The 14,482-nt window shown below is 41.0% G+C and overlaps 2 protein-coding genes across 2 annotated transcripts in view; one reads left to right on the top strand and one right to left on the bottom strand.

Annotated features, from left to right (window-relative positions):
* Positions 1-1,600: 1,600 nt before the first annotated feature.
* Positions 1,601-8,537, bottom strand: trip13 (thyroid hormone receptor interactor 13). The gene is made up of 13 exons (XM_078797807.1): positions 8,403-8,537; positions 7,963-8,122; positions 7,724-7,850; positions 6,820-6,875; positions 6,640-6,730; positions 6,490-6,562; positions 6,327-6,390; positions 5,078-5,164; positions 4,353-4,459; positions 4,113-4,266; positions 2,558-2,670; positions 2,408-2,477; positions 1,601-2,346 (listed from the first exon to the last, which is right to left on the bottom strand). Exons 1-13 carry the CDS (start codon positions 8,474-8,476, stop codon positions 2,251-2,253), a joined length of 1,272 nt encoding a protein of 423 aa, XP_078653933.1. The 5' UTR covers positions 8,477-8,537; the 3' UTR covers positions 1,601-2,250.
* Positions 8,538-10,455: 1,918 nt separating this feature from the next.
* Positions 10,456-14,482, top strand: part of brd9 (bromodomain containing 9) — a 5,668-nt gene continuing 1,641 nt past the window's right edge. Inside the window, exons 1-13 of the mRNA XM_058085209.2 lie at positions 10,456-10,626; positions 10,987-11,201; positions 11,279-11,401; positions 11,479-11,608; positions 11,687-11,744; positions 11,819-11,963; positions 12,036-12,146; positions 12,328-12,503; positions 13,201-13,333; positions 13,425-13,500; positions 13,571-13,666; positions 13,752-13,884; positions 13,971-14,082. Of these exons, the coding sequence (XP_057941192.2) occupies positions 10,578-10,626; positions 10,987-11,201; positions 11,279-11,401; positions 11,479-11,608; positions 11,687-11,744; positions 11,819-11,963; positions 12,036-12,146; positions 12,328-12,503; positions 13,201-13,333; positions 13,425-13,500; positions 13,571-13,666; positions 13,752-13,884; positions 13,971-14,082 (1,557 nt within the window). The 5' untranslated portion in view covers positions 10,456-10,577. The remainder of the gene's footprint in view (positions 10,627-10,986; positions 11,202-11,278; positions 11,402-11,478; positions 11,609-11,686; positions 11,745-11,818; positions 11,964-12,035; positions 12,147-12,327; positions 12,504-13,200; positions 13,334-13,424; positions 13,501-13,570; positions 13,667-13,751; positions 13,885-13,970; positions 14,083-14,482) is intronic.

Genomic DNA, 14,482 nt, shown 5'->3' on the forward strand with positions numbered 1-14,482 from the left:
CAGTTGTATTATTATTATTATATCTATAGAGAGTAGACAGGGATATTGTTGTGTCAAGGGTCATAGGACAAAGTTAATTTGGCCAGAATGCGGTCGTTAATAAATTATTTATTACCTCTGTGCTCCACGGACTATAGAACTCCTGGTATTCGTTTTTGAGCTGTAAATACGTATCATGTCAACAGCCAATGTATTTGGTATCCAAAACAAAATGAGTGTTATTTTCCATTGTTTTGTTGCATGAATGTTCCTCCCAGCATGCCTGTAGTGTGTAAATGAATCACCATTGGCACATGCACTGATGTTCCACTGCTTTCAGCAATTTACCTGAAACATCATACTGTTTTGTTTTCTTTGGGGTTTTCTGTCATTGAAAAAAAAAAAAATAGAGACTATAACAAAAAAAAAAAAGTCTTTTGACTTTTCTTCCTCCTCTCACTTCATTGCCTTTTGACAGCTGCCTGCTTTTGGACAGACAACAGTCAGAAGAACACGGCCTCCAGACAGAGCAATTATGGTTTTATTTACTGTACTGTAGTCTTTCTCCATCTCCTCTATTTTTCTCACTTAACACAAGCATGTCAAGGGACTTTTTTTTTTAGCATAATAGAAACCCAATCCAAGATTTCTTTTTTACAACCTTCTCTATGATTAGACTCTTGATCCTACTGACAGACTTTGGATAGTAACGCACTGTTTTAGCATAGCAACCGGAGGTTCTTTTTTTAAAAGGTGACACTGTTACGATTGTACAGGGATTAAAGATGAACTGCACTTATGCATTCTGGTACAAGCTTTGAAGTTGTGTGAAGAAGCAGAAGAAGAAGAAAGAAAAAAAAGCTGTTGGCCAACAAACAAAGAGTCCATTGTTTGCGCTCAGCAGCTGACATGTAAAAGAAGCCGAGTATTCACAGAATGCGAGACATGCTTCTATAAACAATGGCACCACTGATCTCTTCATATAAACTCTGCTTATGACAGATACGTATCAGGAGCCTCCTGACAGTTGTGCTTTCAGGTCGAGGAGGCGGACGAGTCCTACTCGCGCTTCAAGAACTTAATCTAGGCGAGGGCATTCGAGTTCTTGCATTTAAATATTTTCCTCACCTCCAATCCTGTTTGATTATATATATATTATATATTAGAAAGACAACTTACATTCAATTTGAGACATTGGGTTAACTCTGCATACTTTACTTTGTGAACAGCATTATGGCGCCATCTGGTGGCCACAATAGTTCACTCCATCTGTAAGCCAATACAAGGAATATTTATTTCAAAGTTTTGTACAACATTCAAAGAAAGAAATGCTTTGCGTGCATAAATATAGATTTCATATTACATTATAGAGAATATTATTTACTGCACAATGACAATTGTCCCTTTTTTTAACCACTGAAAAATGGATTTTTATTCATTCATTCATTTTCTACCGCTTTTCCTCACGAGGGTCGCGGGGGTGCTGGAGCCTATCCCAGTTGTCTTGGGGCGAGAGGTGGGGTACACCCTGGACTGGTGGCCATGCAGCCAATCACAGGGCACATATAGACAAACAACCATTCACACTCACATTCATACCTATGGACCATTTGGAGTCGCTAATTAACCTAGCATGTTTTTGGAATGTGGGAGGAAACCGGAGTACCCGGAGAAAACCCACGCATGCACGGGGAGAACATGCAAACTCCACACAGAGATGGCCGAGGGTGGGAATTGAACCCTGGTCTCCTAGCTGCGAGGTCTGCGCGCTAACCACTAGACCGCCGTGCCGCCAAATGGATTTTTAATTGTCAGGTAATGTCGTTTTTGGTATTTAGTCTGTAAGTTGATGTTTTAAAAAGGTATACAAATTAGAATTGACCTTGTTGTTATGTAAGTGGTGCCAATTTGCATTGTTTTCACGGTCTATACAATGCCATCAGACTTTATGTCAGGAGGAAAATATCCAAGTCATCCTTGTAAAAAAAAAAAAAAAGTCATTAAGCAGTTGTGGTCAGAGCTGCAGTTAAAAGGCTGCACACGATGAAGGCTTCATAGAGTAACTCTTAACAACAAGCTTTGTAAACAATGCCGTTTCGAGGGGGAAATTAGCACCAACAATACAAAGACAATTTACTAAAAAGAAATATAACAAGAAACAAACACATTTTGTAAACTTTCCGCACCAAGTTACCTGATGATGCTTGATAAAAACCAAATTGTGGGGTGTGTTTGTTTTCCAAACTACTCATAAAGACGACAACAAATGTGTTAGACACCATTCACCAGGTTGGCTTTTTCCTCCTTTTGTTTATCTACCGCTTGATCCATGGCCACTAGAAACATTTCCAAAGTCACCGAAGGTGCCTGCAAGGAAAGGAACCATGACGATACGACACAATCTTACTTTTGTCTCTTTTTTTCTTACCTTTACAAAAAGCGCATGAGCAAGAAACGGTACTTTTCTCAGAGCTCGTCCGCTCAGACCTTTGCTTTTTCTAGAACGTACACACCAAAACAAGACAATGTATTATGTGAAGAAGAGGACAAGCGCAGGTATTGGCGGCGTGTCACTCACACGGCGATGTCCCTCAGTGTTAGACTGTGTCCCGACACCTCGCTCTTTGCAAAGCCCATGGTCTCCAGCTCGAACATGGTGAACAGCTGCTGCCGCGGGTAGATGATCTGACACTGAACACGTAAATCAAAATTAAAATCAAATCAACTTTATTTGTACAGCACTTTTCCCTGCAAAGACATGCAACACAAAGTGCTTTACAGAATTAAAAACAATTACTAAGAAAGCCCCTCCCTCCCACCCTCCATACTAGACACACACCCACACAGTAGGGAGACATGGCATGGCACTGAGGATCAAGGAAACGCCACCTATGGGGCCATCCACACCGTACAACATAATTTATTGAAACACACTTAAGCACAAATCTTATCTTAAATGGCTTATATTCTTGATTATATTTGCTATATTGGCTAATATGAGTGTTATGTTCACTATAGGGATGCTATTTCATGTATAGAGATCTCTAATATAATGGTAAAAATTATAATTTATTGAAACACATAAGCACAGGTCTTATCTTAAATGGCTTATATTCTTGATTATATTTGCTATATTGGCTAATATGAGTGTGAAGTTCACTATAGGGGTGCTATTTCATGTCTAGAGATCTCTAATATAATGGTAAAAATCATAATTTATTGAAACACACATAAGCACAGGTCTTATCTTAACTTGCTTATATTCTTGATTGTATTTGCTATATTGGCTAATATGAGTGTATAGTTCACTATAGGGGTGTTATTTCATGTCTAGAGATCTCTAATATAATGGTAAAAATCATAATTTATTGAAACACACATAAGCACGGGTCTTGTCTTAGTTGCTTATAGTAGGCCGCAGGCCGTGCCATCGGGGGACCAGCACCCGGGCCCCCCGACTCCGACAAACGAGCAGACCCCTACATCAAAGGGAGGAACCCCCAGCCGGCCGGGTCGAAGGGACCCAAGGACGGCACCCGCCATCAGCAGACCCGACACAGCCCCCAGTGTGGAGGACCCCCCCGAGGAAATACTGGAGTTAAAAGCTAAAGACTAAGAGCATAAAATAGGAGTTTAAAATATTAGTTAAAAACCTGATTAAAAAGGTGTGTCTTTAATCTCTCTCTCTTTTTTTTTTTAAATATCAACAGTCTCCGCAGTCCTGGGGCTCTCCGGCAGGCTGTTCCACAGGTGGGGGCCATAGTGGCTAAATGCTGCCTCACCGTGTTGATTATTGTTAAAAGGCCAGTGCCGGAGGACTGGAGACCGGAGGACCGGGGGACCGCAGGGTCCGCGGGGGTTGATATGGTAAAAGCAGATCAGATAAATGAGAAGGTGCAAGACATTTAAAAAACACTAAGAGAATCTTAAAATCGATCCTGAAGCGGACGGGGAGCCAATGGTGTAATGTGCTCCCGCCCTCCGGTCCTGTTCTGTAATAATTGGAGATTTAAAATACTTTTTTTTGGGAATGCCCAGAGAGCAGGGCATTACGGTAATCTAAGCGACAGGAAATAAAAGCATGCATTAGCACCTCCGTACTGGCCGTACATCGGGCTCACTTTCCGACTTACCTTCATGAGCTCCTCCAGGCAGGAGAGATAGATGCTGTAGATGCCTTTCTCCGACGGTGGCCCGATGTACTGCTTGATGTCCGCTCTGTCCACAAAGGCTAAGTCGATCTTTTCTGTCACGTTGGAGGTAGTCAGGATGACCACGTTGGAATGTCTGAAACACGACACCGGAAGGAAACATCACATACAACAACATGATGAGCAGCATAAACAAGAAACTGTAAGTTCAAGTAGTGCAACCGTTTGATTTGGTCCAGCTGAGTGAGGACAGAGTTGACCACGCGGATGGCATCAGACGGTTCGGTTCCCGCTTGAGAGGCGTTTCTTGCTGCTGTCAGACTCTCTACCTATCACCGGGACGACAGACGTTCATTTTCTCCCACTTATCCACAACACAGGTACATTTTACTGCATTGTTAGCATTTTTAGAGCTTGAGGACCATTGTTGTGTTGCTCATCCAAACGCAGGGTCTATATCATATCACCTTGATATTTGGGATTAGGGAACAATACTTTTGTGTACCGTACATAGAAACGGTTTTAGATCCTGTGACTTCATCTCATGAATACTGGGAGCAAAAAAAAAAGTGCAGCAGTTAACGTGCATGTTTTTGGTGTCTCTAACTCATCGTAAGATATTCACAATATACACAAGTACTTTGGCATCATAACTTTTGACAGATTAAAACTAGGTAAGAGCAGAGTTCAGGGTTTTGGGGTCAGAACATGAACTTTACAGCAAGTGTCATCTGCTCTGCTGCTTAGCTTCGATAGTGATTGCCGTTAACCTTCAGGGGGCGTGCCTAAGTCAATAGTAACAAAGTCAACATAGTATATGCCAATGGCTTACCTAAAGTACTATATATATATATATATATATATATAATGTATACCGCATATGCACGCTAAACCTTAACGCCGAGTGACACACAAATGAGAATGTGGAGTGATGGTTGGTTATTTACCTCATCAATAAGAACAAACACAATAGCTTCTTTATCATCAATAAGCTGCTGGATCTTCTGAAACATCTTGGTGACCAGCTTTCCGCTCTGAAACAAAGAAGTTTAGTTAGCAACCAAAGACAGACCTTTGTCAGTATATTTAGCCAGTACTCATTACTCCTTTTCAAAAAAAAGTACTAGCGACTCTGACATGAAAGCATGCATCGCTCTTCTCCCCCCCCCCACCTCCTAAAAAGGAACTACAGATGGCTCTGTCTTGTTTGTGACATTTAAAAAAAAAAACAACAAAAAGAAGCGAGAGAAAAAAACTTCATCTGTATTTTTTAAACATGCAGTAATCCCTCGTTTATCACTGTTACTTAGTTCCGGGGCTCAAACGTGATAAGTGAATTTCCGCAAAGTAGGATTCAATATTAAAAGACTGAATATTTTCATAGTTAGAGCATAGGAAACCCATTAAAGACTTTCTGAATATGATTTTTACCAGTATATTAGAGATCTCTAGACATGAAATAGCACCCCTATAGTGACCTTCTCACTCATATTAGCCAATATAGCAAATATAATCAAGAATATAAGCCATTTAAGATAAGACCTGTGCTTATGTGTGTTTCAATAAATTATGATTTTTACCATTATATTAGAGATCTCTCGACATGAAATAGCACCCCTATAGTGAACTATACACTCATATTAGCCAATATAACAAATATAATCAAGAATATAAGCCATTTAAGATAAGATTTGTGCTTAAGTGTGTTTCAATAAATTATGATTTTTACCATTATATTAGAGATCCCTAGACATGAAATAGCACCCCTATAGTGAACTTTACACTCATATTAGCCAATATAGCAAATATAATCAAGAATATAAGCCATTCAAGATAAGACCCGTGCTTGTGTGTGTGTTTCAATACATGTCTTCCTGGACAGGAAGTTGAAGTAGTCAACCGCAAAACAGCAGTTATTTGTTAATTAATACATTTTTGAAGAACCGCGATAGAGTGAGGGAGCAATGTTCAAACCGCGACGGAGTGACGGATGACTCTGTTTGTTTAACTTGACCTTGTCTAACTCCCAGTGTCCTGTACAATTCCATGCACATGCGTTGTGGCTAATTATTCAAATTAGAAGATGATGTCATCCAGCGTCCCCCAAACACACCAACACAAACAGATAGCAGTGCTGTGGAAAAAAACAGTGTTGCATCGACAATGCACTTCAGTGAAATGTAGAAAGCTCAATACCTCAGAGAACCACTTTGAGAACAAGCTGTGGCTGTTTATCTCTACAAATTGTCCATATGTGTATCTACAGGGAGATAGAGCACAGAAAACATGGGAATGCAAAGATGGGAGAGAAAAAAAAAGTGCAGGTGCTAAACTGGATTTCATTAAATGAGGACTTTACCGACTTGACAGTCTGATTGACAGTTTCTGGGCCAGAGCTTTGCACAAGGATGTTTTCCCTGTGCCTGGGGGTCCTGAATGTGTGAACACACAAAAGGTCTTGACAAGCTGCACATGAGGTGAGATATTTGGATGATTCTTCTTTAGTTACCGTGAAGTAGCACCACGCGATTCCAAGAAATCAGGTTGCTGTCTACGTTTTTGTCTGAGAAGTACATCGTCGTTGTGACATAATCAAGCAGCTGGAGGGAATTTAAAGTAGTATGTTACCTGCATAGTCATGTATCCATGATGTAATGAAATTGAGACAGAATTGGCACATGCATCTTACCTGAGTTTTAACCCCACTCTCATACACCAGACTCTCCCAAATCCCATGGAAGTCAGCTGTTTTCATGGAAAAAAAATTATATTCAAGACCACGGTAGTACTGTGGGAGCTAAAAACGAACTACAGGAAGTTTAGCAAGTTCTAAGCCTGACATGACTTAGTGAAAAGATGTTCTCTTCTCATTCCGTGTGGAAGTGGTAAGTTTTCGACCTCCTATTTTGTCCTTCCTCACTTTGGGTGGAGTTATATACACATATACATAATACAAAACATTAAACGAGGATATGCTAACTTCCATAGCACTAGCTTGGAAACAACATATTAATGCAAAGCTGCCATATCACATAAACAGACATTTATGATGCAGAGTGGAGCATATCAGTATAATAATTGTTATATACTGTACATTGTTATATTCTCATGTTCCTACTTAGCCTATGCATTACAGTTACGTAATGTGGTGTAACAAAGAATAATAGGAGCGTAAATGTTAAAAATAATATTTAGAAAGTCATAAACAAGCTTTCTATTCTCTAACTACAAAAATATTCAATGTATTAATATTGAATGCTACTTTTGGAAATGTACTTATTGCGGGTCTGGAACCAATTAACTGTGAGAAATAAGAAACGTCTCTGTAAGGCATTTGACGAGGACTTAGGGGTGTCCGATATTGATATCGGGCTAATATCAGTAAAAAATATAATATGAAAATATATCTGCCTGCATTTAAAACCTCATATATTGGCACTCTGATATAATCACTTGATATCCTATTGATATCAGCATTGGTCGATATTACGGGCTGCAATATCGGCATTGGATCCGAAGTGAAAATGTTGCATCGGGACACCCCTAAATGCTATGTTATACAACTTAGTATCCAATGTTGCACAGTAGATCACCTGCTGGAAGCAACCAGTGATTGGCAGCTGAAAGCTCCTCATCGTCTTCCAAACTGAGCGTGCTGGGCCCCTCCTCGCTGAGGGTGAATATGTGAAAGGAAACTGTGCAGCTCGTCAAATCGAGGGGCTGGGCATTGAAAAGCGGAAATGACAAGATGAACAAAAACTGTATCGCTCTTAAATGCGATACACAAATTTAAGTGATATGAAATAAATGACAAGAGGGGAAAATAAAGCACCTGTGTCGCCATTTCCTCCAGATCAACTATTGCCACGGACTTGACATGAGTGCGCAGGAAGTCGTCATCAAACTCTGTCCACTTGTAGTTTCCAAACAACATGCTGTGGCGATTTAGCAGGGCCTGGACATGCAACCTCACCTCAGACAATTTCACTCCGCTGCAATGTAAACATGATACAGGATTTTTATTACAGTACATCTTCTAAAAGGCTAAATGTAAATTTAAAGGCAGTGCTCACACTAAATATTCACACCAAGGACACAAACATGTTTACAGTAAGGTTTAATCACTTGCACTGCCAGCTATTTAGACAATAATGGCAGTGTGTTGAGAATGAAGCTATACTGTTAAACATGATGTGCACTGACTACTTTTAATAATTCAACAAAATCACCGTGGCTTCAATATCTTGACTGAAACAAAATACATATACCAACCTTTGTGAGTTCAGATGTACTTCTAAATGGATGTTTTTTTGATGGTTCCCCACATCCATTCTGTCAATTTCCATTCCTGTTGACAAATGAACAGCACTGTCACAAACAGTCTCTACTTATCCCGTACCTTATTACTGTTGTGCTTCGACGGTATCACCATAATTACAAAATAACACATATTAAAATGTTAATATGTGTTGTGATGTACAACTCTTGCGCTTCGAGTTCGACGAATGGAAATTCCATCTCGCTCTAGTTTATGTATTAGTCTACAGGTAAGGGCCAGAAAATTAGAATATTTTCATAAACTTGATTTATTTCAGTCATTGTGTTCAAAAGGTATAACTTTTACATTATATTTAATCATTGCACACAGACTGATGCATTTCAAATGTTTATTTCTTTAATTTTGATGATTATAGGTGGCAACAAATGAAAATCTGAAATTCCGTGGGTCAGAAAATTAGAATATTACCTAAGGCCAATACAAAAAAAGGATTTTTAGAAATGTTGGCCAACTGAAAAGTATGAACGTGAAAAATATGAGAATGTACAGTACTCAATACTTGGTTGGAGCTCCTTTTGCCTCAATGACTGCATTAATGCGGCGTGGCATGGAGTCGATCAGTTTCTGGCACTGCTCAGGTGTTATGAGAGCCCAGGTTGCTTTGATAGTGGCCTTCAGCTCTTCTGCATTTTTGGGTCTGGCATTCTGCATCTTCCTCTTAACAATACCCCACAGATTTTCGATGGGGCTAAGGTCAGGCGAGTTGGCTGGCCAATTGAGAACAGAAATATCATGGTCCTTAAACCAGGCACTGGTAGATTTGGCGCTGTGTGCAGGCGCCAAGTCCTGTTGGAACGTAAAACCCCCATCTCCATAAAGCAGGTCAGCAGCAGGAAGCATGAAGTGCTCTAAAACTTGCTGGTAGACGGCTGCGTTGACCTTGGATCTCAGGAAACAGAGTGGACCGACACCAGCAGATGACATGGCACCCCAAACCATCACTGACGAGGTCCCAGAGTCTGGAGGAAGAGAGGAGAGGCACAGGATCCACGTTGCTTGAAGTCTAGTGTGAAGTTTCCACCATCAGTGATGGTTTGGGGTGCCATGTCATCTGCTGGTGTCGGTCCACTCTGTTTCCTGAGATCCAAGGTCAACGCAGCCGTCTACCAGCAAGTTTTAGAGCACTTCATGCTTCCTGCTGCTGACCTGCTTTATGGAGATGGGGATTTTACGTTCCAACAGGACTTGGCGCCTGCACACAGCGCCAAATCTACCAGTGCCTGGTTTAAGGACCATGATATTTCTGTTCTCAATTGGCCAGCCAACTCGCCTGACCTTAGCCCCATCGAAAATCTGTGGGGTATTGTTAAGAGGAAGATGCAGAATGCCAGACCCAAAAATGCAGAAGAGCTGAAGGCCACTATCAAAGCAACCTGGGCTCTCATAACACCTGAGCAGTGCCAGAAACTGATCGACTCCATGCCACGCCGCATTAATGCAGTCATTGAGGCAAAAGGAGCTCCAACCAAGTATTGAGTACTGTACATTCTCATATTTTTCACGTTCATACTTTTCAGTTGGCCAACATTTCTAAAAATCCTTTTTTTTTATTGGCCTTAGGTAATATTCTAATTTTCTGACCCACGGAATTTCAGATTTTCATTTGTTGCCACCTATAATCATCAAAATTAAAGAAATAAACATTTGAAATGCATCAGTCTGTGTGCAATGATTAAATATAATGTAAAAGTTATACCTTTTGAACACAATGACTGAAATAAATCAAGTTTATGAAAATATTCTAATTTTCTGGCCCTTACCTGTATGTACTAGCTAGCGAGGATAGCCTCGTGTCGTTTCAGCTATACAATAAAGCTAACCCTCACAAACTAAATATAATTAAAAAATATACAAACCAAAACATACTTTACAGTATCAACTTTGACAATGTGACAGTAGTTTATCCAGCTGAACACAACCCGGTGCGGTGGTGGGTGAAAAAAAAATGTCACTCGAATTCAGCGCGCTTGTTTGACCCGGAAATACATAATATTTCCGCTGGCGTCATTTCCGCTTAGCGGTCACTCTCGTGCTAAAGCCAAAGCTAGCGATAACGTCTGGCACACAGAAGGAATAAAACTATATATTTTGCACTCAAATATCACACAATGGGGAAGAAACACAAGAAGCATAAACCGGAGTGGAGAACAGTTGATGGTATGATTTAATTTTGATAAATTTTAAGCCGCCTCAGTTTATGTTATTGTTGTATTTGTGCTGGCTTGACTTGCTGGCAAAGCTAGCTAGCTGATACCTGGTGTTAATTCATATATAATTACACCGTTAATTGAAAAATAATGGAATAACCTGCTATATCAACAAATGTATGTGACGGTTTAGTCCAAAATGCATAATTTTCGATAACTACCGAGAGCGTAGTTTTTAACATTACCAAAGTTTCTTGGTTATACTAGTGTTTATACTAAGAAATTTCCACTGTAGTACATTTTCGACCTCGTTTAATGACCATTAAAGTAACTCCCAGCATCTGATAATGCTCACCTATTCCATTTTCAGACTACGAGGACAAGGCTTTGGAGAAACCACTGAAGCTTGTGCTTAAAGTTGGAGGGAGTGAAGTAACAGAACTCTCTGGTTCGGGTCATGACTCCAGCTACTACGATGACAGATCCGACCATGAACGCCACAAAGAGAAAAAGAAGAAGAAGAAGAAAAAGTCTGAAAAAGACAAGGACAAGTATGTGGACGACGAAGAGAGAAGACGGAGAAAGGTTGGTTTCCTACAAGACTGGGTGTTTCTTTGTTTAATTCCAAGTTGTTTAATTCTTTTTGATCAAACCATTTGCAGGAGGAAAAGAGGAAGAAGAGAGAGCGAGAGCAGCATGAATCTGAAGGAGCAGCTGCCGCCGTTGTCACCGGTGGACCCATTGAACCTTTTACGATATCAAAAAGTGCTACTTTAGTGATAGAGGTGTGTAATGCTAATTTAATGTGATAGAATAATATTCAGAATTTCATCTCAATCACGCATGTGTTGTATTCCCTCAGCCTGAAGAGAAAAAAAGGAAGAAGGAGAGGTTTGAGATTGAACCAGATATGGATGAATTTCACCCCAGCATGAAGGTGGAGGTGGAGCACCAAGCTGACAGGCCTGTGCGAGCATGCCGGACACAGCAAGGTAGTCACCAAATGTAGCTATATCTATTAACACTCAGCTCAGAATGTCATTATTATTATTATTATTATTATTATACAGAGAATGAGTCCACGCCTCGTCAGCTTTTACTTGAGCACTTCCTGCGCCAGCTGCAGAGGTGAGACACTCTTGAGAGCCTCCATTATGAGAGCAAGACTATACTGAACGCATGTTTATATTTTCTCCCCGCAGAAAAGACCCCCACGGTTTCTTTGCATTCCCAGTAACAGACGCCATCGCTCCCAATTACTCCATGATCATCAAGCATCCGATGGACTTCAGCACCATGAAAGACAAGATAACCAACAACGAGTACAGCACAGTCACGGAATTCAAGGTGGGATACGCGAGTATAAATTGAGTCAAGCCGAATTACGTGGATGTTGTTTGAATGCATTGTCTTCTTTAGGCGGACTTTAAACTGATGTGTGACAATGCCACGGTGTACAACCGACCTGAGACCGTGTACTACAAAGCAGCCAAGAAACTTCTCCATACAGGGTTTAAGATGATGAGCAAGGTAACGAGTTTGATGGAATATTGTTTGGCGGCTGACTGGGATGCGGGTATTGATGCACACCTGATAGTCAGTCATTCTGAGATTAAATTATATATGCATTTATATAACATTAATATAATTGCATTTATACGTGCCATGGCAATTTCAGTTACTATGTACTGTTTTGTTTCTTTTTAAACAGGATCGCCTGTTGGCGCTGAAGCGCAGCATGTCTTTCATGCAGGACATGGACTTCACGCAGCAAGCCGCCATTTTGGGAGACGAAGAACTTACAGCGGATGTCCCTCCACCAGAGATAATTCCCGTCCCGGTGGAATCGGCCAAAAAGTCTAAAAAACAACCTGTGAAAGACATGAAGTAAGTCACTAGTTTTCCATGAGATTTGACAGGCCCGTAATCCCTCATTTATCACTGTTAATTGGCTCCAGATCCGACTGCGATAAGTGAATTTCCCCCAAGTTGGCATTAATAGGGCTGCACGGCGTCCGAGTGGTTAGCACACAGACCTCACAGCTAGGAGACCGGGGTTAATTAACGACTCCAAATTGTCCATAGGTATGAATGTGAGTGTGAATGGTTGTTTGTCTATATGTGCCCTGTGATTGGCTGGCCACCAGTCCAGGGTGTACCCCGCCTCTCGCCGGAAGACAGCTGGGATAGGCTCCAGCACCCCACGCAACCCTCTTAAGGATAAGCAGTAGAAAATGAATGGAATTAATAATTTTGTAGTTAGCGCATAAAATGACTGAATATGATTTTTAGCATTATTAGAGCCCTGTAGATGGTAAATAGCAACCCTTTAGTCACCTGTTTACACCATGTTGTGCAACTATAATGCGCATGGACAAGCTTTAAACTAACAAACTAACTAGTTAGCCTCCAATGTATAAATTCTAAACTCAAAGAGAATGTGGAAGAAGACGGAAAAAGTAAGATGTTCCAACTGTATAGTATATAGAGTGCGAGAGTGGAAAGTATATAACTCAAGAGAGTAAAGACACAATGTACATAGACACGCATATGAAGAGTCACTTCAGGGCTTCTCTGTTTCCAGCTACCTGTTTGAGCCAGAGGGGAACGCCTGCAGCTTGACTGACAGCACGGCAGAGGAGCACGTTCTGGCTCTGGTGGAGCATTCGGCAGACGAAGCCCGCGATCGCATTAACCGATACATGCCAAACTCCAAGGTTTTCTGCTTAGCATCAATAAAGAGTTATGATTTTGCAGTTTACCGGCACTATTTACATTGCTGTAAATATATATACTCCATGATTTCAGATAGGCTATCTGCGCAAGGAGTCCGACACTTCCCTTTTGTACACTGTTGTCAATCAGCTTGATCCCGATGCAGAAGGTTTGATACGTTTGCATGTTTGCCAACGTTTGCCAACAGGGAAATTGCATCCTTGTCTTCACTTTTGCAGAGGAGGAGACCCATAAAGTGGACCTGAGTTCGCTATCAAACAAGCTTCTCCCCGGATTAACAACACTTGGTTTCAAAGATGACCGGAGACACAAGGGTACACCATCTTAAAAAAAAAAAAAAACTTTCCCAGCTAAGAACAACTTCCACATGAATGCATTGTACTTTGTTTTTTTTCATAGTGACATTCTTGAGCAGCGCCTACAACATTCAGACCCTTCAGAAGAACTCAGTCTTTCCCGACCTTCTACCTGAGGAGTCAGACTTGCTGTGCTCGGCATATGGAGACGACACAGGGGTACAATGTGCTCTAAGGTAAGAGGGGGAGGGGTTCTTATGACGCAATAGTGATAAAACTGTCACCAATTTCAACTTGTACTTTTTTTTACCTGTGCTCTAAGCATACTGGACTTTGTGAAGGGCTGTGGAAATGTCACCAAGCATTGGGTTGATGGTCTTCTGGATAAGATGACAGCAGGCGATCACACTAAAGCAGTCAGTCAAATCAGACAGGCATGTGACACACTGTTCTATTATCTCACTAAACATTTCAGCAACCATTTTATCTTCTCAAGGGACAATAGATGTTGGAAAACTCCCATGAGGCCCAGTTTCCCAAGCGAGGGGACCCTGTCACTCTACATGTTTAAATTCATGTTTCCTTCAATGAACCACAGCTCCCCAGTGCCGGCAGTACTCATGGAGCCCCACACCATGACGTTACATGTTGACTAATTTTCAGTGGACAGTAAATATATGGCATGGCGGTCAAGTGGTTCATGCGCAGACCCGAGTTCAATCCCACCCTTGGCCATCTCTGTGGAGTTTGCATGTTCTCCCCGTGCATGCGTGGTTTTTCTCCGGTTTCCTCCCACATTCCAAAAACATGCTAGGTTAATTGGCGACTCCAAAT

Source organism: Doryrhamphus excisus, linkage group LG17 (assembly GCF_037039965.1).
Source record: "Doryrhamphus excisus strain RoL-2023G ecotype Guam linkage group LG17, RoL_Dexc_Guam_v1.1, whole genome shotgun sequence".
Lineage (NCBI taxonomy): Eukaryota > Metazoa > Chordata > Actinopteri > Syngnathiformes > Syngnathidae > Doryrhamphus > Doryrhamphus excisus.